Genomic DNA, 23,244 nt, shown 5'->3' on the forward strand with positions numbered 1-23,244 from the left:
TACATAAAGTGTTTTCTCATATATCTCATATATACTCATATAACTCTTGGTTAGACATTTAGACAGTTTGACATGGAAAGGTTATTTGTGGTGTACAAAGAACATACAAGCAGTGTAGGTCATACCAACTGTTACTGAATTCTTTCTTTGGCACTTGATTGTAATCAACTACAACAATAATCATGAAAGCTTCATGTGCCAGGTAACGTAACTTCACGTAACATAACTTTTCAAGATTTTCATTTTGCTGTCAGATGCCTTTCTAAAATCATCCCTAGAACCACGTGTACTTTTTTAATGATAGTCTTTCAAAATGGCCTAGGGTGAGTGCTGTTTCTAATTTGGTTATAGCAAATAGCTGTGGAGTTAGCTTTATGACTAAATTACAACGCTGGATGTCCTTTAGTGAGTGTAGAATTGGCAGGGTATGACTGACTATTGCATTTTCATCATGTTTGATATTTTAGACTAGAGTGCACATAAGGGCAAACTTTGACTGTGATGCAAATCTTGGTCTCTCTCTCTCCCTCACACACACACACACACACACACACAGAGTTACTATTTCTACTTACACTCCACTGACCCACTGCAGACCAAAGCACCACATGTCCCAGATTCCTGAAACCTCTTAGATCAAACAGACTCAAACTTCCTCTTGTCCAATCAGTTGGGACATGCAGTGTATCTAAATCAAACAGACACAAACAAAGGAAAACAAATCTGATCTGGAGTGACAAACTTAGCTTGGGTATGTTTTCAGCATGTCTGAGTGCATTTCTGATGCAGTGTGTGTGTGTGTGTGGGTGGGTGGGGGGGGGATCTGAAGCAAGCTTCACTGTGGCCATATCGGAATGCAAGCTTGTGTAGAGCCAGTGAAAACGCCAAAGACCAGCATTCAAGTCTGCCTTTTAGTTTTCACAGTGAAACACACTTTTAATGAATGATTTATTCAGTACAGGATACAGAAGTGTGTGTTAACAAATGCAAGCAATAACTAGTGTGCATGTTGTCAGTTCTTTTCCATGCACAGTATTTTGTCTAAAGGCCATGATTTGATGTTCTACACATTGCTCTACTTGTAGGTTTGTTTACTGTAATAAATCTTGCTTCAGTTTTTTTTCTAGGTTCCTGAAGATATCCTGAAAGATTGTAGATAGAATTCTCCAAAAGAGGGTTCTTTAGGTGACATTCAGTAGGTGCGCCATTTACAACTTCCTTGCCACAACAAAATCTGAGGTGGAAAGAACACTATTTGGCCAAAGATATGTGGACACACGATCATCATACTCATGTGGATCTTACCACAAATGCTGTTTTTTATGCTGTAACATTAAAATTTCCCTTCACTGGAACAAAGAGACTCAAACCCTGCTCCAACATGACAATGCCCCTGTGCACAAAGCAGCTCCATGAAGACATGGTGTCGAGGTTAAGGTTGGAGTGGAAGAACTCGAGTGTCCTGCACAGAGCCCTGACTCTGACTCAACCCCACTGAACACCTTTGGGATGAACTGGAACAATGAATGCACCCCAGATCTCCTAACCCAACATAATTACATGACTTGCTGTTGTAATCAGGTGCACTAATGCTCTTGCAGCTGAAGAATGAAGCCACACTACAAAATTCTATGGAAATCTCCCCAGATGGTACTCGTAAAAAAGCTTCTGTTAACATCCTTTGCTTCGTTCTTCTGGAGAAATATTGCTGGGAAATTCTCCATCAGAGGTTTCTTTAGAAGTCAAGTATATATAAAGTATTTACTATTCAGTTTACTCCATTTGGAACCTTCATGCTTGAAAAACCAAATAAGTAGATAAATCAATTCATGAACAAATGTTGAATGCACCTTGGGCGAACAATGATGCTTCAATGACTGCCACAGGTTTGAGGTTGTGGCCAGAACTGGATTTCAGGAGCATCAGGAAAAGGAAGGTGTTTGTCTTGGGCCCCCAAGATGCCAACGGCCCCCTAAAATACTAAATAATATATGCTGAAAAATTAAATATTAATGAACGTGGCCCCTATCTTATATTTTGCTTAGGGCCTTCAAATTACTCGAGTCGACCCAGATTGTGGATAGTTTATCAAGCTTGTTATTTAATTACGGACGCTGTTAGGACGCAGTCTCTTGTCGCGTGAGAGAAGGAAAAGCCCCAAAAACTACAGAGGGCCGGAGTGGACTAGAAAAAGCACGAGCGATGACTCCGCCTCTCCGGTGCTTTTCTTTTTTTTCCCTTCTTACTCCTGTCTATGAGGCAGCAGGAGAGCAGACAGACACCGAGAGACACAGGAGCGATATACACCATGGCCATGCTGAAGCGGGCGCAGCTGTTTGAAAGCGCCAGCAGCCGCGCGCGTTTCACCTCGACGTGGTCACGGAGCGCCGCACGCGCCGCAGCCGGAAGCCAGATGAGTGACGCCGAGGCGCGCGAGCCGACGACAAAATGAGGCTCCTCCGCACTTTGACCGCCGAGCTCGGCGCTGCTTTCACGGCAAGCAGTCACGCTTTAGGTGTTTTTCTTTTTTTTCATCTGCGCTATTTTTTTGGTGAATTCGAGCGATAGCAATTGTAGGCTATGAGGTGTCCCAGGTAAACAAAGAAATACCGGGGGAGGCCATGGTTAGATACCGAGAACGGACGCTTTTATACGTTAAGAATAGGTGAAATAACGTTATTCAGGCTAATTGTATCTTTTTTTAATGTAATGTAATGAATTAAATGCCTAACAGCAAGTGTATAAATAGTACCGACAGGACAATTAGCGTCCGATTCTTAATTCATAGACTTAGTGTTCATATTAAAAATGCCTCGCATCATATACCTGAGATGCCAGTTTACACGTTTAACGACCCCGTCCTCTTTATTAGCATCATTAGCCACTTTTGTCATTGCTCGGACCTTTTTAGGCTAGTGAATAGATTTTAGATAGGTAGAATAGGCTATAGGTAGAATAACTACACGATATATATCATGAGGGATCACTAGAGATCCTTGTAATCACTGACACTCATTATTTTTTACTATATGTCAGCATATAACATGATATAGGCTACAAGCAGACGTTTCGTCGTTGTTTATTTATTTATTTATTTATTGATATATCTTATAATTAGGCGTATTAACCTATTATTGATACTTCGAAGCTAGGTAGTAGGATATAAACATTAATCGAGCAGGAAGAGTTGATGTCCTGCGAGGACATGGATGTTAGTCGGCCAGATGTCGAGGCGCTCCAGGGGTCACCGGGGAAACCGGGAGCCGATGAGCCGCTCGCCGCTTCACCTCAGTCGGGCGGGGAGAGCCAGCGCAGTTCGGGAGTGAAGAAACACCACCATAAACACAACCTGAAACACCGCTACGAGCTGCTGGAAACGCTGGGCAGAGGCACGTACGGCAAAGTGAAGAAGGCCATCGAGAGGCACTCAGGGAGAGTGGTGAGTGTTGCTTCATTCTTTTGCACTTTAAATGAATTGATGAATGAATGAATTGGCACTGATGAGCCGAGGGAGATGAGTTGCACCAGAATTCAGCAGTCTGGGCTGATGTTTCCTTCCCCCCCTAGTTTCCATTAAAGTTTAGCAGGCAAGCCATATACCTGCGTAGTAGCACTGTACCATATCTAAATATTAGCCTACAGTATTTTATGTTATTTTTATGCTAGTTTCTGCTATAAACAGTTTTCGAAGTATAGCCGCAGCCAATCTCAGTGAAAGTTGGCAGGGAAAGAAAAGAGCTCAGCAATTAATTTAACGAGCACAGCTGGTAAAATGATGTACTGCGTTTTTTCTCCTCCAGGGAATTGTGTTAGCTGTGGTCAGCGCGCATGCGCAGTGTGTAACCAGGGCTGCGGGCACGCGCTCGGCCAGCTGTTTCTCAGGTCTTAACGGCGCGTGATGTGGATGTGCATTACTTAAACACCCACGTGTCTCTATTTTAGTCTTTGAGGCAGAGTTTGAAAAGTGTGTTACAGTCAGATTCAAGGACAAACGTAAAGAAGGTAGTATGCTTGAAAATAATAATAATAATAGTTTTGTAGAAGGAATTCCTTCAGTGTGTATAAAAGGTCAGCTTTATGTGTACATTCAGCACTATGAGAATGACTTCAACACTGAGAGAATGCAACTTTCTGGTTATTGGCATTTAGCTCACTTAGACAGACATCAATGTTTCTGATATTTTGCATTTGTGCATTAAGCAACATGTACCTTATGTGTAATACAGCCTGGCCATTTCCATACACCTCTGTTTGTTCAGATCAGCAGTGAGAATGACTAATGGAAACATACCGGGTATAGTTTTGCCATTCCTTGGTCCTGTTTTTCACCATGAGTATGAATATTAAAGCATTTTGAGTTATATGGCAGCAAGGTCAAGCTCACATTCATAGTGAATCAAACCATGTATATTAGAGATACTGAGATAAAGACACTAACAAAACTGGGAACGATAACAGTTGCTAGGTGACATGTCAAAATTGTGTCAAACAGTAAAGAAAGCAGTGTAGCCCTTTCTTAATCACACACACACACACACACACACACATACACACACACACATACACCTTATGGATTTTATTGTTTATTAATAAAGGAATGATCTTTTCCTCTGGGTGGGTGAATGTGTTTAAGAGACTGTGAAAGACTCATGCTTCTTGGCAGCACAAATCACTGATATGGCATGTTATGACGCTATTGCAATAGCATATCCCCTGGGAGCCTTTTGCTCTGTTATGAATGTGTAGCTTGTGTACTCTGTTTCTTTTTTTCTTTTTTTTTTGACTAGCACACAGAACGAGGTCTGCTCTCTCCCTCCACTAAGTCAAACACGCACAGCACACAGCACCCCCAGGCTGGGGTATGTTGGGCCCAACGCCAGGACCAAGTTTGTGTCTGGTGAATGACTGTTGGGTCATAAAGCTAAATATAAACCAGAGCTTTGGAGAGAGGTGTATACAAACACATCCTTCACCTCACTTTTTCTGACTGTTAGCAAGAGTTAGTTGAGTTACAGCATGAGGAAAAAGGGCATGACACCTTGAAAGACAATCCCACCTCCCCATCGAACAAGTTTCTTTCACTTTCACTTTGAGCCACTTTTGATTTGTTTTATATACATGTTTTCTTTCTGCTGTCTGAGGATAGACACTGAAAACAGAAGTTTATTGTTCTAGTGTGTGTATGAGTCTGCCTGTGTGGTGTTACCGAGACCAGGAGTTATTTGTTTAACAGATACAGTCTTACATTCCTGTGTTATCTCTCTAAGGAACAGAGGTTTCCTTCAAGAGCCACAACCTGTTATCAACCACTGCAATCCTATATATATACCTCTGTGTGTGTGTGTGTACATAATGTACATCTATATAAATGAACATTATTACTGTGTTGCCACACAGGTGTGCGTTAGAGAGTGATTTACAAAGTCTGTGTTATATCCTCTTGTGACTGTGTGCTCCGACGAGGTGTGTGTGTGTATGTCCTTTAAAAGACTGGGAAAAGGTTATGGTGACAGGATGATGGAAGACAGGTAGTGAAAGAGCATATTACACAGAGAATGAAAATGCCATGGAAAGTTTATATCTAATGGAGAGTTTAAGTCATTTGAATTCTATTAATACTGATTTAGGATCAGTATCTTCTTTCAAATCTGTATTGTAACTATTCAAACCCTAATCAGGTTCCTGATCGGATTGCATTAGTTATTAGGTTCTAACAGCAGCTCACAGGCTTATTCACTGGGTGTGCGATTAGACAATTAATCCAGCCAGGGTTTAACAATACACAAAATTCATGTTTAATACAATATCAGTTATGATACAGCAAAAATAAGCATCACCTCAATATGTTTCTTTCCACATGTGTATTGTTTATTTAAAAACCATGTGCTTAAGAGAAATGTGGGCCTTTTAAATCGCTGTAGCTGGTCCTGCATCGAGATGAAGATGGTGCTCCTTCTTCAGAATAGATTGCCGGATGATGAAGATACAGTATTGACCTGGGTCTGTCTGTGTCCATTCCTGGTCTCTTGTTTTATTTTTATGTCACAGTGGATTGGTCACAGTCATAACAAAATCCAAATGATTTTTTATTTGAAGTTTATTCATAGCAGGCATGCACATGTCTAGCCTAGCCTGTATTTTTGTAGGTAGTATCACATTAACATGAACAGCTGTACTAAGAGGTGGGATTAAGCATTTTTGGGACATGAGCCGTCGATGCACATGACCAATTGCTTTCACATGCTTCTCTAATGGGAAACCATTCTCAAATGGATGAAATACATTTCTTTTTTAAATGTCAGCTGGTCAGAGACATTAAAGTAGAGGGAGGTTTTCAGATCGTCTTGTTACTAAACAGGAGGCAGAGTTGTTTTCACTGGATCAGATCCAGATGTTTTTTTTTTTACCCCAATGTAAGACTGTTGGGGTGAGGACTGCAGCTCTTTTAGAATACAAAAATGTTCGTATTTTGAAGGGGGAGTTCAGCACTGTCCACACCAGGCCCCTCTGGAGTCCTTACATTCCTACACTATTATTGTGGGGCTGGCAGGAGGCACATACCTGAGCTCTGGATAAACTTTATGAGATAATGGAAAACAGTTTGCTGTGTCTTACCAATAAAACTCCAAAGATTTCAACTGAGTGTGCAGTGAATTGGACCCATTTATGTATTTATTTATACCATTTTATTCCACGTAATCAAGTTTTAAGCCATTCCGGTTGGGTTTCCTTATAGGGCTGTGCTGCATAATTTACCTTCAGCTCTGCCTAGCATGTGGTTTTTGTTTCTCAGTAAAAAGCAGGGCTTCAGTGCACAGGGCTCCTCCTTTGGCAAAGCGTACAGTTGTCCGGCTTCTTATCCTATCATTAGACTAGAAGAAATGATTTATCAGCAGACTTCTAGTGAAGATGGATGGGCAAGACTTATACCATGTCATTAAGTTCCTGTTGCATCGTGTTTAGTAAAAGCAAAGATTTTGGAGCCGTCACGTTTGTTTTGACTTACGAGGTTGAACTACATGTGTTCTGGTAAGTATCATACAAGGAAATATAATTCATAAACAGAAATGTGGACAAAGTTTTTGAGTTAAATCATTGTTTTAGTCCATTCATTCACTTCCAGCTGTCAGTTTGTGTTTGTGTATTGGCAAAGTAAAATCACCTGTTTGAGAAGTGACATAACATACAATTGAGTTACAGAACAACTTCCTGGGTACACAGCTCATATTGGGTGTTCATTCTCCCTAATAAACACTTTAATTCCACTTCACAGTGTTGTGTCAACTCTATAAATGTCATGAAGCACATGGGTGTGAGTGTGTTAGCCAGTAAAATCTTTGCCAGCCTTTCCTTTTCCGTTATATATCACACCTGTCAGCACAGTATCTCCCTTCTGCATTGTTCTAAAATTAAATTCTGAGTTCAGCAGTGACATTTACTTTAAAGGAGAAGGTAAAGCAATGAATACAGATGTATGAAGATACCCATCTTTCCGTGTAAATCATAGACTATGCCATGACTAGAGCACAGCCATAGCCACAAACAAACAGCAGGAAATTACAACGACTGAGCTGAACAGAATTGACGAACAGGTGATCGTGCAACTGGGAAGGAAAATTAGCACAGCAGCATACGAGCTGCTTTCCCCAGCCTGTCATCTCCAGTGCAATCTGTAATGTTGTGTTTCTGTAAAATATGAACATTCTCTAGGAATCCTCACATTGTATTTTACCAAGAATACTATGTCACAGTGATTAGAGGAGGACCAACGCTTATGAGATCATTACACAGTATCGCAGAAATAGAGCCAGGGTCACAGGATATTCACATACTATGACCATTACCTTGTGCTATCTATATTCATTTTAAGGCTTATACTCGAACACAGGGATCTCTCGTTTAGCATGTGGAATCATGCACATGTTATGGAGTCTGCATGCTCCCTATTCTTCGAAACATGTGGATCTGTTCTCTGCAGTGCAACCCGATCCATCTATTAGAGGGAAAGCTGTCTTAGGTCCCGAGTCTCAGTGAGAAAGCATTGCCCAATCCTCACCGCCCACACGAGCAGAGTAAAGACACAGCGAGGGCCTCCATTACTGCACCACGGCCTGTGCTCTTTTCCAACCTGCAAGCCTTCATTTTCTCCAAGGAGGCTTTGAAAATGACACACTGAATGAAATGGCTAGGTTTGAAGTACTGGGCCCCATGTTTAGGTCGGTGCTTGTTGGGTCAGGTCCATTCCTCGCTCTCCAAAGTTTGGTTAAGGTCAGAGAGGGTGGTCTGGTCTTATTGCTCTGTTTGTTGGTTAAGTTTTCACATGCAATTTTGTGTACTTAGACACTGCTATCATTTATATACCATCATTCCACGCACAGGGGAAGAACTTTTATCTGATTAGCTGACATGAAGTTGCTCCAGTTCCCCTCAAAAATGAATCACACCTTCATACTATGGGAGCATGCCTATGACTACTTTGACAAATGCATGAACCATAAAAAGACACATTTTTATAAACAACTACATTTCTTACTATTCAGATATGGCTAAACAAAACATTAGGAAATAGCCACTGTACAAATATAACACTTACCAAAGTGACAAAAAAACAATAAACATCATTTCTGATAATGAGACTAGTTCTTGGCATGTCTCTGTGCCTTAATGTCAGAAAATACCCATGAAAATGGCTTCTGTCATATTATTGTGTACTACTGAGTGGGCCAACATAAAAGTGTTCACTATCATCACAACATCGAATACTGAAGATGACGCAGCCATTTGTGATTGGGAGTCAAGGGCACAGAACTGGCCATGCTTTCTGGGTGAACAGAATGTCAAATGCTGTCTACTGACCAGTCGTGGTTTCTGAGCTCCTGCTGCAGTCTTGGAGGATGCATTCCCAGTGTGATGGGAAGAATTAGTCATTAGGCGGGAATCAAAATGGGAAGAAAGGGAGGAAAATAGGGGAGGATACTTGTGCAGGTTTTGTAAACATTACCACTGATGGCTTGATGACTAAATTCTATGAATTATGTGACGACTAAAACGCATTAATCCATTTTATTGTTACAGGTTGCCATAAAGTCCATTAAGAAGGAAAAAATCAAAGATGAGCAGGACATGGTGCACATCCGTCGGGAGATTGAGATCATGTCGTCCCTCCGTCACCCCCACATCATTTCTATATATGAAGGTTTGTCTTTTCCTCAAATCCATGTCACTGCTTGAATGCATCTTCCAAACTTTGTTGTTCAAACGGCAGATTTTAATTTTCTCAGTTCAGCTCAGTGTTCCAGTGACTTTCATCTGTCTGCCTGTTTGTGTGTGTGCTGTGTTTTCTGTGCCATGATGGAACGTTTCAGGCTAAAGATGTTACTGTTAGATCATCACTGTTAGCTCTGTTATTAATCATCTGTTTGTCTGTGTGTGCTTTTGGAAGTCTGTGTGTGTATGAGCAAATATCTGATTGTGTGTGCACTAGAGAAGGGTGTCTGTGGGCATCTTTCCACACATATAAGGGGTCTCCTCCAATCCTCTTGATCTTGAAGCCAGACATCTGCTGGTGGTTTCTGTGTGAGCAGCTGGGAAGCAGACTCTCTGGGAAGCAGAGGGAGCTCTTGGTGTCTTCATTTCACCCTCATGTGCTGACGCATCTCTGACTTGGCTATGAATTAAACATTGTTTCAATAAATAACTAAAATCCTTCTTAGTACTAATAATAAATGACTTATCCTGGGCTGTACTGCGCTCTTTCTTTTTTAGTGCATTGATGTATACATTTTTATCCAGCCGGCTCTTTGGGTGGGTCGCGTTTAAAAACAAACAGCTGAGTGACTCTGAATAACAGCCCTCAGGTTCTTCTACGTGTATGTAGCATGATTCATGGTCTGAGATCCTTGTACCTGATTTCTAGAGGAATATTGCTTTCATGTCCTTCTGCTGGCACACACGGAATTAGCTAACTGGTGCTTTCTTGTTTCACACAATCTACAAATAATAAACACAGAGACTGTGTTTATTAAGTGGTGAGCGTCTGATGAGGAGTGATATTTGCCTCGGTGTAATGTTATAACTCAACCCGTGTTGTGGTTGGCCCATTGCAGAATGTCTGAGATGATGATTAGGAGACAACACCCATCCAAATGAGCCTCTGGAGTCAGGCAGCTAGTGTCTATGTGTATACTGGTTTGTCTGCCATTACCACTTCAACAGTTCTGTTATTTTTTTATATACTGCATGGTTTTTGGTCTATCTTGTTAAATTGTGTTTACTGTTGTGGCTTGGCCTCCTCCCAAAATAGCACTGAAACCTATAGACAGAGAAATATATATTTGGCTACACCCTTGTCAACCGTTAATCGCATATGTGAGACAAGCTGATCCAGATGTGATCCAGATAAACTCATTTACAATGTCACCAGTTGAACGTCCCACTTCTTCTTGCTTCCATTTCAGACTCTGCAGTAGGTTTCTCTGTTTTAAAGCTTAAAAAGAAAAGCAAACGCAGAACTTCCTCTAACCCAGAGCTGGATGCTACTTGCTTTCACAGCACAGTCAGTATACACACTTGTGTGGTAGTAATTATAGCTGCCTGAATTGTGTGTGTAATCGTGTCGTGGAGTCTGAAAGGAGTGAGCAGCTCAGGAACAATATTCAGTAATTGCAACGTTGTGAGCAGAGCTACTGAACAAAGACCCGGAGTGATGGGCAAGTGGAACCCAGCAATGTGTCACTGCCTAAGGTTATGTAATCTGCCTAATTATTCCCTGTAGGATGAGTGAGAAATGGGAATAAGGGGTCAGAGGTCACAGCTAATGAACACAATTATGAACTGAAAGAGCCACAAGGCCATGGGTTCTGAACTTCACCTGGCACAAGGTCTCTGTCCCAGTGGAGCTGTAGAAGACCAGAATCAGGAAAGAACAGAAAAAGCATTTAAAGGTGTTTTACTCTAAATGGATTTAAACATGGTTTCTGCTCCCTGTAACACTGCGCCAAAGGGAACATGATGCACTTTTCAATTCAGTTTTCATTATTCCTGCACTTCAGTGGTGTAATTATAGCAAGACACTCACACCCATAACATAAAACATGTTTATGTCAGGCAGAGAAAGCATTAAACCCATTTACTCACATGTATGTGGAAATTTGGGTCATTTCTTGTAGAAAACTGTGTACTATTTAGTAGTTTAAATGTTCTAGTATTTAATAATATTTGGTATATGTACTTTTTAACTTATGGATATTCTGATAACAAAATTTGCAAGCATGAAAAAAAAACTGATTTTCACATTTTACAGTGTTTAAATTATTGTTTTTTTTCCCAGTATGTAACTCCCATATGCTCCTGAGACTCCTGCCATTAAAGTATCATCATCAGGCACACAATCATGACTGATGAAATGGGTCGTAGAAACGACTACTGAGCTATTTTGAAACATCTATGTTTTGGCTTTGAATAACTGCTCCCCGTCAACGTGCAAACGGCTGTCGCACCTATCAGCTGCTTGCTACTTTCCACAACAGTGTGATAAGTGCGTGATTTATAGCAATGGAACAGTGGCACTGTGTTAGCTCCTGCCCTCTCAGCATTCTCTTCCTCTTCTCTCTTGTTTTCCTCTTACACAATTCCCAGAAGGCCTGGCGCTCCACCTTCCTGCCTTGCAGTTGAAGGCCACAGAAAAGTGAAGTTGAGTGAGCTGATGTTTCTCTGCAGACGGCCTGCTGGCCTCATCTCAGGGTGGAGTGTTCTTTATAAAGAGAATTGGGAATTTTGAGGCTTTGACAGAAACAACCACTTTCTCTTCCAGAAAGTGTGGTGCAGGGTTTCATTATAATTTGCTGTGTTTGTTGTCGTTACACCACCGCTGAGCCCCATGCTCATTAGCGGTTTAAGTCATGACCCTATGAACTCTGCCGTCTGTCCAGTCAAAAATATTTACTTTATCTTTTCTTTTTCTTCTTTTTTTCCGCCTTTATATTTAAAAATGTCCTAAAAAGAGTGTATTATTTTTCATTTGTGATGCAGCGTCAATTAAACTTTACAGGAAATTTTTATTTTTGACCACAGGATATTCTTTGAAGATTGTTGTCTCTGTGGCTGCGTCTTTCTCCACGTGAACGTTTGCCAAATGTTATGCACCATATCCTTATTACATGACATGCTGTGTATTTCAGGAAATACACAGTAGATAATAGATATCCTTTATTTATTTATGCCGCAGGCACATAATTCTTTGTTGATTTGTTTTTACCGAGTTACCTTACAGTCTGTTTTGTATTATGTTGCAGTATTTGAGAATAAGGACAAGATTGTGATCGTGATGGAGTATGCCAGTAAGGGGGAGCTGTATGATTACATCAGTGAGCGTCGGCGACTTACGGAAAGAGAGACGCGCCACTTCTTCAGGCAGATCGTGTCTGCAGTGCACTACTGCCATAAGGTACTGTACATGCCTGATTTTAAACCTCAATCTCTTTCTAGCGCACCTTGTGACCTTTGTTCAGATCAAGAAGTGCACGGTTGAAAAAGCCAAGCGCATAAATGTATCAGCTCTGTGCACATGTTGTCTTTGGCTTCTGCATGTTCAGAAGTGATCTCTAAATGATGGAATGATCGTTAACCGCTTTCTATCCTGAGCCATGAATTCACGTTAGTTTAAAGGGACAAGCTGGTAGGTCCATATTTACTGGGTTGCCTGAAGCTAGAGATAATTGAGTGGGCCACACATATCACACATTCTGCCTGTAGGCATGCTTGGAAATCTCCCCTCTTGTCTTTCTGTCCGGTCTTTCATTGCCTCCCTCCGTGGCCTGGATCCCCTGCTGTGCTCCATTTAGAGGCCAGTCCCAAAAGACACAATGCTGTGTGCTGGCCCGTCGACTGCGAGCTGGCTTGCACTACTTGTGTGAAGGGAATGATTATATTTCAGTTTTCCGGGGAAGCCCGTAGGTGACCCGTGGTGACCCAGGCGCGACTGAGTCATCATTATTCTGTACAGTGGGACATGTGTACCATCATGTAGGGTTGGCACAGATGGCAGAGGAAGTGGCATGCTCTACATGTTGCCCCATCTGCTCCATTCAGATGCTTGCTGAACATGTGTTCCCTTTCCAAGCCAGCCAAGTTGGAAGTGTACAGTGCATTGCTGCATTACTAACGATCTCTGCTGCGACTGAACTTGTGTCCCTAATCTTGAACGGCTGTGCTTCAGGCAGTGCTTCCCACATGTTAGTTTCTGCTTTAAAGGAAACACTAATGACACAGTCGGGTTTTGATTCAGAGCTGGTGTGAGAACATAACTCGCTGTAGTCCATAATTACAGGCGTGTGTTTATGGTGCAGATGTTAGTTGGTCCATCTCAATATGTTGCTTATGACCTCAGTAGATATAATGGTGTGGTGTTGTCTGAGGAGGTTGTCATATTTATTTAGGTACATTCTTTACTTGTTAGAGCATCAAATAATGCTTCATTATCTTAGTATGAACATATTTGATGTGATCTCAGCTGTTAACATCTGTTGCTGCTGCAATACTCTTGTATGTAGATGGCATTCATAGGATTGTTTGGCAGATACATAAGTAAAGATTAAAATAAAGTAAGAAATGTCTTTTTTTTTTCTTTTACAGAATGGTGTGGTGCATAGGGATCTGAAACTGGAAAATGTGCTGCTGGATGAGAACTGTAATATAAAGGTAATAGACAATTGATGATTGATATATCATTCTTATGCTGCTTATTTTGCTATTATGTGAAAAATGAAGAGATTAAACACTGTCATTAAATAATAAAGACCTTGGCTGCCAGTATTATATTACTCCTTTGTATATAGTGATATAGAACTGCCAGTAACATATTAATGTATCTGAACAGATTGCAGACTTTGGCTTGTCCAACCTGTACCATAAGGACAAGCTCTTACAGACATTTTGTGGTAGCCCACTGTATGCATCACCAGAGATTGTCAATGGAAGGCCATATCGTGGCCCTGAGGTAGGACATCTACTTTTACGAACACTGTACTACTCATGATGGCTGTTGCAGTTGCAGTACCTTTGCACTGCATAAAACAAACCCACTACATTTCTGGATCATTAATAATGGAGAAATACCAAAGGTTTGAATCTCCTGCTAGTTGTAAATCACTGGATCGAGCATCCGTTATGTCTTTCCTGGATTATTCCAGCCCAGATTGTTGGCAGCGACCCAGTGGTTAAGGTGAAGATTGTGAATTTAAATCCCAGGACTGCCAAAGAAACACTTTCATGTCTAAAGTGAAAGACCTTTTTACTTTAAAAAGTATGTGCCGTTAATTCATTTAAGTATAAAAGTTTGTCCATGCTTCTGGATTAATCCATGGACTTCCTGGCACAGACTCTACAGCACACACTGATAACCTTTGCAGTTGCTTTTGCATTAGCGCTAGGTGTAATCTCACAGAGCTGATCTAGGATCAGTGTTCCTTGTTCCTCCTGCTAGATGAGAACATTGGTCTGGAAAAAAAAGTGTTCTTATTTGGAAATGCTTAGTGAGCAAGTCTTTGAAGTTTTTATGATTGCTATTGCTTGGATACGTCCTCACAAAAGCATTCAAATAAGTTCCTCAGGGGAGGGGAAAATGGTGTTTCCAAGTATGTTTTTTTTCTCTCCCTCCATCTCTCTTTATTTCCTCCTCACTCTTTTTTTGAGATAGGTGCTTTCTAGCTCATTTACAAAGTATTGTAGCAGTTAAAAGATCTTTAGCAAGTGCAGCTCATATTTTTAGACCCAAAAGCAGAGGCTTTCAATTTACTATAATTTGCAGCAATTTTCTTAGGGTTTTGATTGTAATCAAAATTATGGTACCCTTATGGGAAAAGCCACAAATTACAGGCAGTAAGGGGAATAAATAGCAATGGCACACACAATGGCTGTGTCACTCTGTTGTGATCAGAATCTCTGCGGACTCTGTCAGGAAGGCCTTGAGCAAAATAATTTGTGAGGAAGTCCAATCAGTCAAGGCTCTCTATCTGATTTCCTGTGGCCCGACACCCGTACAGTGCGGGGCAAGATGTTTAGAGGTGGTTTGTTCTACCAGTAATCAAAGAGTGGACAGGCTTCACAAGAGCATTCAAAATTAGACTTTCTTTCTTAGTCACCCTTTCCTGCTCGCAGTATTATAGCTGTAGCTATGTAAGTAGTTTTTTGTGTCTTAGCAGAGCATATATATAATCTCTCACCATAACAAAAACAGTAAAGCTTGAATACAGTGTTTTGACGGAGGTGATACTAAGCAGAGTCCTTTTAGTTGCTATGGCAACAGGTTGTCTTTCCTAATCATGTGTGTGTGGCTAGTGTTTAAGGGACTTGTTATCTCAAGAGTGCCTCGCCTTAAGCAGTGTGGAATGTGGATTTCTTCAACCTCTTAGGCCTTATTGTTCTGAGTTAGCAGATACCAGTGTTATCTCTGCCTTGCAGGTGGATAGCTGGGCCCTTGGAGTGCTGCTCTATACTCTGGTCTATGGTACAATGCCATTTGATGGGGGAGACCATAAGAACCTCATCCGCCAAATCAGCAATGGCGAATACAAAGAACCGACGCAGTCGTCAGGTACAGGCTTTCCTTTAAGAAAGGCTAAAGAGGTTTTTTTTTCTGAGATTCCAGGATTACTCATAGATTTAAAGCAGTATTGTCATAGATGCTTAAGGAATTTCTCACTTGTTCTGAATTATACCTGGTTATATGCTTCTCCAGATGCTCGTGGTTTGATCCGTTGGATGTTGATGGTGAATCCTGAACGGCGTGCTACAGTGGAGGACATTGCCAATCACTGGTGGGTGAACTGGGGTTGGAAGAACAGTGTGTGTGACTGCGAGAGCCAACGTGACATGGGGTCCCCCATGCTGGCTCGCCTTATCGACTGGCAGAGCCGCACAGAGCCACGAGTGCCAAAAGGAGCCCGGGCTGAACCACTTCCACTTATCCGTCAACGTCCTAAGAAGAGCAAGAAAGAGAACGATGGAGGGATGCCCCACTGTGATGAGGATGACAACCTGGGCCTGAAGCGACCAAAGGGAATACTGAAAACTCGGCCTTCTGAAGAGCAGCGCTCACCCAGCCTGGAGGACATTGACCTCATGCCTGCCACTGAAGGTGCAGAAAAAGAGGAGGGGTCTCCAGCTGGCCAAGAGGATGAGGAGCCTACATTCACAGGAGGACTTCTGGCCAAGATGGTGCCTGTTCTCCCAAAGAAGGGCATCCTGAAAAATAAGCAACAACGGGAATCAGGGTACTACTCATCACCAGAGCGCAGCGAGTCCTCTGACCTGCTAAGCGGCAGCAGTATCACACCACTTGGTGCCAGCTCACCACCCAAACGCGCAGTGGGGAGGAAGGGCATTCTGAAGCGCAATGGGAAGTACTCCACCTACAGTGCCACACCTTCTGTGGCTGCCCTCGGTGAGACTCCGTCAGGTGATTCAGGTTTATGGCGTAGCCAGAGCCGGCCGTCCAGCATCGTGGGGGAAGACAGCAGCGTACTGACCAACAGCTCCTTCAGTGGGGCAGAATGGCCCCAAATCGGCCCAAGGCCCAACATCCGAGGCTGTGCGTCGGCTGAGAATATACTCCAGCTGGCCAACTTTAAAGGGTTACAGGCAGCTCCAGCCCTGCATGGAGGGAAGTTCGGTCGAGGGACGCACGGCTCACCCGGGGACAACAGCAGCTTCTCCCTGCTGGGAGACCTGGATGATGTAACACAGGTATACCAGCAAGCCCTGGACATCAGCAGCAACCTGGTGTAGAGAGAGAGGAAAGGGAAGAGGATGATCTTGAGAGAAGAGGTGAAGAGAAAGGTGGAGAGAATGTGTGAGGAGGTGTTTGTTTTGTGTATCTCTGACGACCAGTTGCAATGCTGGGATAATCGGATTGAGAGGCTTGCGTGGATTGATTCGAGAGAGTTATACACTGCCAAACATACACCATGTAAGACTTGAGATTTGTGAAGTAGGGAAATTGATTGTTAGTCCTCTAGTACCCTTGACCCACATGAAAATCAGTGATGAGTTCAAATGTTTACATGTTAAGCAAAAAGTGAGTTAAAAATCACACATAGACACCCTGCAACGGGAGGCTCCGAATCAGAATAAAGAGCCAAGCTATGTTTACAAAAGCACCTTAACTCACACAGAGCACATGTTGTGATCTTTACTTCCTATGAAAAAGAAAAAGAAAACCAGGGTCTTGCTCAAAATGAACTGTCAGTGTCATTTATTTATTAATATTATGCGTAGATGTAACGATACAGAACCGGTGTGGTCTGACTGTCTTGGAAGAACTTTGTCTCTCCTTAAACTCAAATGGAACTGACATATATAATGGCTATTTTATTTAATTAGGTAATAAATAAAATTACCTGCCTACTTAAGGCAAGAGGCCTGATATATGACAGACTCTTACAGGTCTTATATCCAATCCCATATATATATGAGAATATGTAAGAAGTGCCTTTTTAATTCATATGAAATTATGTATGTCATTTCCTTAAGGTGGAGAGAGATGCCAGCTGGAGCCATCACCAGATGTGCTAATTTGTTAAAGTGTTGACTGTTGAGAGACCCAGGACCTTAGAGTGCAAAGCCTTTTCATATTAAACCGCCTAAACAAAACCTCACTGTTAGCTTAAGCAATCAGGCATGTTTAGTCGTTTTGAAGATTATTTTCAGGCTTTATTTCATTATGCAGGAGCCAGATGGCTTTTAAAGCTCCTTACCCATCGTGACCTCTCTGAAGCCGTCACACTGCGACCTTGTTTCTGTTTTGCTGTGTTATCTTAGGTTTTTAAAAACTCGTGCCTGTAGGAATCTTAAGAAAAGAGCTAGCTTATTAGTTTCCATTTCTGGGTTTCAATATACAAATTCTTATTTTCCACAAATGTAACATGATGAAATGGCCAGTTTGGACTTTTCCATTGTTTTTCCTGGAAAGTTGAGGTCACTGTGTGTTTTAGATCTAGTGCAGTTATGCTTCATTTACCGATTTACTATTACAGAGCCACTGTTCATGAATAATCTCTGTGTCATTCAGAGTAATGAGGTAAAAATATTTTTCAAAACAACTGTCCAGTTTTTGGTTTCAGTTCCAAAAAAAAAAAAAAACCCAGACTCCTTGCCATGGCATGTTTATACTGGAACTGGTTTCAGTTGTCAGGATGAAGTGATTTACTACACAATTAAATGATTAGTTGCCTGTTGAATGACTGTTGCTCAGTGATCAGTGTAAGTGTCTACATTCATTTAGCCTTGATGTATTTGTGTACAGTTTTCTAGAGAGAGAGGATGAGTATGGATGTTGGGTGAAAGAGACAGTAATGTGTTTATAGTGGTAGGTAAATGTAGGTAAAAAATATTTAGCCTTTTCCAGTAAGTGGGTTTTATGATTAATTTACTGGAAATGGAAGCGGAAAGATAATCGCAAGTGTTGAAGTAGCGTGATGAGATAAGTAGAAATGAAGAAAGTGAGTGGATGAGGATTTTACTCATCATGTGATGAGATCAAAATGATTGAAAGGAAAGAATTTCTTAAACATGCCTGTGTTATTGTGCATGGATGTTAGTGTTCAACTGAGCGTTTCTTGTTTGTTCAGCTCCAATAAACCTCCAGCATCATTGAGTCACAGCAGGACAGCTGAAAATGATAAATACCCAAACTATTGCAGGAAGTGCACATATCAGATTTATTTCCCAAACAACAAACTGACCAACATCTGTAGGACATATGAAGGCTTTCTGTGCAACAGAGGTCCTGGGTACTGAGAGAACTGAGACACCCTTTGTGTATCGTATTGTATTGCATTTTTATATTGCATTGTATTGTCAACTGGATTCACAGTGAAGGAATTATACTATGTTAGTATTTTGTTTAATTATATTTCAGTTTTTGATTCTCCAAAATATTGAATCTTTATTATTTTATTTTACTTTACTTTAATGGCAGAAACTTGGATGCGGCAATCACTGATTTGACTAAGGGCTAAGCTAAGCCTACCTGCTCAGTGTTCACCTTAAATTAATAACATTAACTCATAAATCTAATCAAAAGGTCACTTGACTGCAATACAGCTGCTTACCGTACACTTTACATCCTTACAAAAGTCCAAACTTTTGACAATACAGTTTCAGCTGCTGCTTTGATTCACAGTAGTTTACAGTTTTCCCAAAATTTTCCAAAATGCTCCCATCTTAAATGCCTGGTTTAATAAATATCTGGTCTTATTCCGCACTGAGACGTAGGCTTATTTTGCTCTTTTCACTGTTGAAATTTCTGGACATGACTCACACTGTAAATCACCCCAAAGTGCCACAGTGTCATCACAGTACGTCCTCACACACAGTGACCTATGCCACAAGGTCATACCAAAAAAAAGGAAGGAAAGATATCAAGCTATGCATTAGTGGATGAGCCGCAAACATGCTTTCTGCCAAACTGGAATTAACTGGTGCATATCTGTTAGTTAGCAGAAAGTCTACTTATAGGAAAACTTGACTGGATATTGTTATTGACAACAAGAAGATGGTATTATTATGTTATTTAAGTATTATTTTTGTTAAAAATTCATTACTGTTGTTGGCTAAAGCCACAATAATCATTTTTTTTATTTTTCATTTTATTGATTTGAATACCTGGACTGCCAAGGTTGTTTTTGTTTCAGTGCCTTTGCTATCTTTTATGATCATTTTTTATTTTATTTTTTTTAATTTTTTTAAATAAGAGTAATTTTAGCAATTGTGTTTTTATACTCTATTTATTTTGGTAGTGAATCCATTTTGGTTGATGTCACACCACTCCATGCCTTGTGTAAGACTGTGTGGGTGTTTATAAACAGGGAGACGCGATGACCTGGAAGGACAGGGAGGTAAAAGAAAAGGAGTGAGTGGGTGTGGAATGCAGTTATTTCATGCTGAGGTTATTCGTGTTTGTTTCAGGAGCTGATAAGACCTGTATTTATCTGTGAAAGCTGAAGGAGTTAAGTGGTCATCATCTGTATGGCAAAACCAAGCCACTGTAAAATCAACTTGGTTAATAAATGGATCATTTCAAAGTAGCTGGTGTGAAGTTTTTCTTTGCATATTGACACTTTCACTCAATAATAATAAACGAAGCAGAAACTATATCTAAAGATTCATTGGATCGTACGTGTCAGCTTTGAAGAAACATAAGCATATATTCAAACTTTTAAAGGGAAAACTGATGCCTGAGAGGAAAAAAAAATACATAAAACACAACACTGAAAAAATCGTGCAGTTTTTTTTTTTGATGTGAGAAAATGCTATAAACTCTTAAAGCTTTCTTCAAGAACATATTGCTTTCCATGGAGCAAGAAAGCCACAAAAAGTAGGTCTTTAAGTGCCATGTAGAAGAGAAGGGAAAAGGATCAGGCCACTAGTGGAAGGAGGAGTCAGCAGAAGAGGGAGATGGCGGCCTTGGCTGACTTTAATTTGATCCACGTTTCCAGCAGCGGGAGGAGGATAAGTGGGCGGCCAGCTCAGTCTGCGAGTCTCTGGAGGACGATGCAGAGGAGCAGGAGAACACTTCTGGCTCGTGCAGCGCGAGTGTACAGACACTGTGCCAGAGAGTCCAGCAGGCCTGGCTGAGGTCTCTGTGTTAGCAAAGCTGCTCCCTAAACAGCATAATGACCTTCTAACTCTGGACAGAGAGGCTGCATTTAGTCTGGCTGATGTAAGGTCAAATTTATTCTGCCTATAAACCTGTCTTGTGCAGCCCTGTGTTAATGAAACTGATCTGGAATGGAACAGACCCTCGTGAATATGAAGCATAACATTAAATTGCAGGGAAAGCTAACCCTTCAGGACCACATTTCCCAGCTGTTAACTATGTACGAGCAGATATGGAGTCAGATTGCTCATGACTAAAGCACTTTCTGATTCAGTCTGGCAGTCTCTACACCCTTGTGGCCGGGTGATAAGGAGTTTCAGTTCACTCAGGCGTTCCCTTCTCCTGGATGTGAGTAAGAGATCACACGAGGGAATTAATATGTGCTAACAAGAGGGAGAAGGTGGAGAGCTGCCACTTATTCTACCAACCAGAACCTCGACAGATCACAAAAAGCTTTTTTTTTTTTAAATATACACTTGTGCTCAAAAGTTTGCATGCCATGAAAGAAACATTGGCATTTATTTAGAAAATATGACTGATAATGCGAAAGATGTTTTTCTTATTTAAGGATAGTGGTCACGTGAAGTCATTAATTATCACATAATTGTTTGACTCCTTTTTAAAACCTAATGATAACTGAAATCACCCAAACAACCCTGATCAAAAGTTTACATGTCCTTGAATGTCTGGCCACATTATAAACACACAGGTTTAAATGGCTATTAAAGGGAAGTTTCCTCACCTTTGACTCATTGTAATTGTAATTTGTGTCTGTGCATAAATAGTCAGTGAGTTTCTCAGCTCATGAGGTGATGCACTGACTCGGCTGGATACTACACCCTGGGAAATAATGTAGTAATAAGGTATTAAAAAGATATCTCAACATTAAAAAAATGCCAGTCAGTACTGTTCAAACTCTGATAAAGAGGTGGAAAATAAGAGGTTCTGTTGATACTAAGCCATGGTCAGGTAGACCAAGAAATATTTGACCCACTACTGCCAGAAGAATTGTTCAGGGCACAAATAAAACCCACAAACAATTTCGGTAGAAATACGGGCTGCTCTGCTCTGGTGTTGTTGTTTCAAGGATCACAATAAGGAGGTACTTGAACACAAATGACCTGCATGGTCGAGTTGCCAGGAGAAAGCCATTACTGCACCCATGCCACAAAATGGCCCACCTTCAGTACGCCAGACAGCACCTAGACAAGCATCCAAACTTCTGGAGCAGAGTCATTTGGAGTGATGAGACCAAAATTAAACTTTATAGTCACAACCATAAATGCTATGTTTGGAGAGGAGTCAACAAGGCCTCTGGTGAAAAGTACACCATCCCCACTGTAAAACATGGTGGTGGATCTCTTATGTTTCAGGGCTGTGTGAGCTCCAGTGGCACAGGGAAGTTAGTCAAAATTGATGGAAAGATGAATGCAGCACATTATCAGAAAATACTGGCAGACAATTTGCATTCTACAGCACGAAAGCTGTGCATGGGACGCTCTTGGATGTTCCAACATGATAACGATCCAAAGCACAAGGCTAAGTTGACACTCCAGTGGCTACAGCAAAAAAAGGTGAAGGTTCTGGAGTAGCCATCACAGTCTCCTGACCTCAATATCATTGAGCCACTTTGGGGAAATCTCAAATGTGTAGTTTGTGCAAGACAAGCAAAAAATTTACAGGAACTGGAGGCATTTTGCCAAGAAGAATGGGCAGCTATACCACCTGAGAGAATTAATGACCTTATGCACAATTTATTAGGGATAAAATCAGGATAAACTAGTTTAATAATTGAATTTAATATATATCTTTTCTCCTTTCTCTGTTTCTCTCTACTTTGAGACAATGTCCACTGTAATTGAATTGAATATTACAAAAGACTGCATGCCATCACTGATGCTAAAGGGGGCAATACACAATATTAAGAACTAAAGGTATGCAAACTTTTGAACAGGGATTATTTCCTCATTTCCATGTTTTGTTTTGTGCCATTCTGTTATGCCTTACATATGAACTTGAGTCCTATAAGGAATAAAATAAATTTGTTTTGCCTTCTCACTAATGCTTTCTTTAAAAAATGGTACACATCTTGCAAATTCTCCCAATGTGTGCAAACTTTTGAGCACAATGATTTATGTATAATTAAAAGTAGACATGGCTTAAAGGCTTAAATTCTTTGACCCTGATCTTCACATTTGACCAAGAACTGACCTGAACTTGAACCATTTTCTTTCTTTCACAAACCTAGCTTCCTGTAGAGCTTCCCGACGAAAGGCAGCAGCTGAACCCATAACTCTTTAGTAGTATGTTGCTGTGGTAAAACACCACATTAAACATGAAGTGTTCACAATTGGGCTACAGATCTCTCACTCTCCACTCTCCTCGTCTGCCCCACCTCCTTCTCTTTATTTATTTATTTTTTCCAGAAAGATATGGAAGTCTTTGCTTTCAGTACATCAGTGGACAGCTTCCTTTACCTTTAAGCAAGACATCAAAAGAAGCCTCATATTTCAGCAGATCACACGTAAAGGCCAGCGGGCCAAAGTTATGACAGTGGAGAAAGACCACAGGAGCATGAACGAGCTGTA

At 41.1% G+C, this 23,244-nt stretch overlaps 1 protein-coding gene across 1 annotated transcript; it reads left to right on the plus strand.

Moving 5' to 3' along the window:
* Positions 1 to 2,245: 2,245 nt before the first annotated feature.
* nuak1b (NUAK family, SNF1-like kinase, 1b) lies at positions 2,246 to 20,084 on the plus strand. Its single transcript, XM_058408035.1, has 7 exons — positions 2,246 to 3,439; positions 9,076 to 9,196; positions 12,294 to 12,445; positions 13,633 to 13,698; positions 13,877 to 13,996; positions 15,460 to 15,592; positions 15,737 to 20,084. The coding sequence occupies exons 1-7, from the start codon at positions 3,191 to 3,193 to the stop codon at positions 16,783 to 16,785; spliced, it is 1,890 nt and encodes a 629-aa protein (XP_058264018.1). The 5' UTR covers positions 2,246 to 3,190; the 3' UTR covers positions 16,786 to 20,084.
* Positions 20,085 to 23,244: the final 3,160 nt, after the last annotated feature.

This window comes from Hemibagrus wyckioides, linkage group LG14, assembly GCF_019097595.1.
Source record: "Hemibagrus wyckioides isolate EC202008001 linkage group LG14, SWU_Hwy_1.0, whole genome shotgun sequence".
Classification (NCBI taxonomy): domain Eukaryota; kingdom Metazoa; phylum Chordata; class Actinopteri; order Siluriformes; family Bagridae; genus Hemibagrus; species Hemibagrus wyckioides.

Coding starts and splice junctions, on each gene's coding strand:
- nuak1b (XM_058408035.1), top strand. CDS start 3,191: ATGTCCTGCGAGGACATGGATGTTAGTCGGCCAGATGTCGAGGCGCTC. Junction 13,997..15,459: donor GGCCATATCGTGGCCCTGAG/GTAGGACATCTA, acceptor TCTGCCTTGCAG/GTGGATAGCTGGGCCCTTGG. Junction 15,593..15,736: donor AGAACCGACGCAGTCGTCAG/GTACAGGCTTTC, acceptor ATGCTTCTCCAG/ATGCTCGTGGTTTGATCCGT.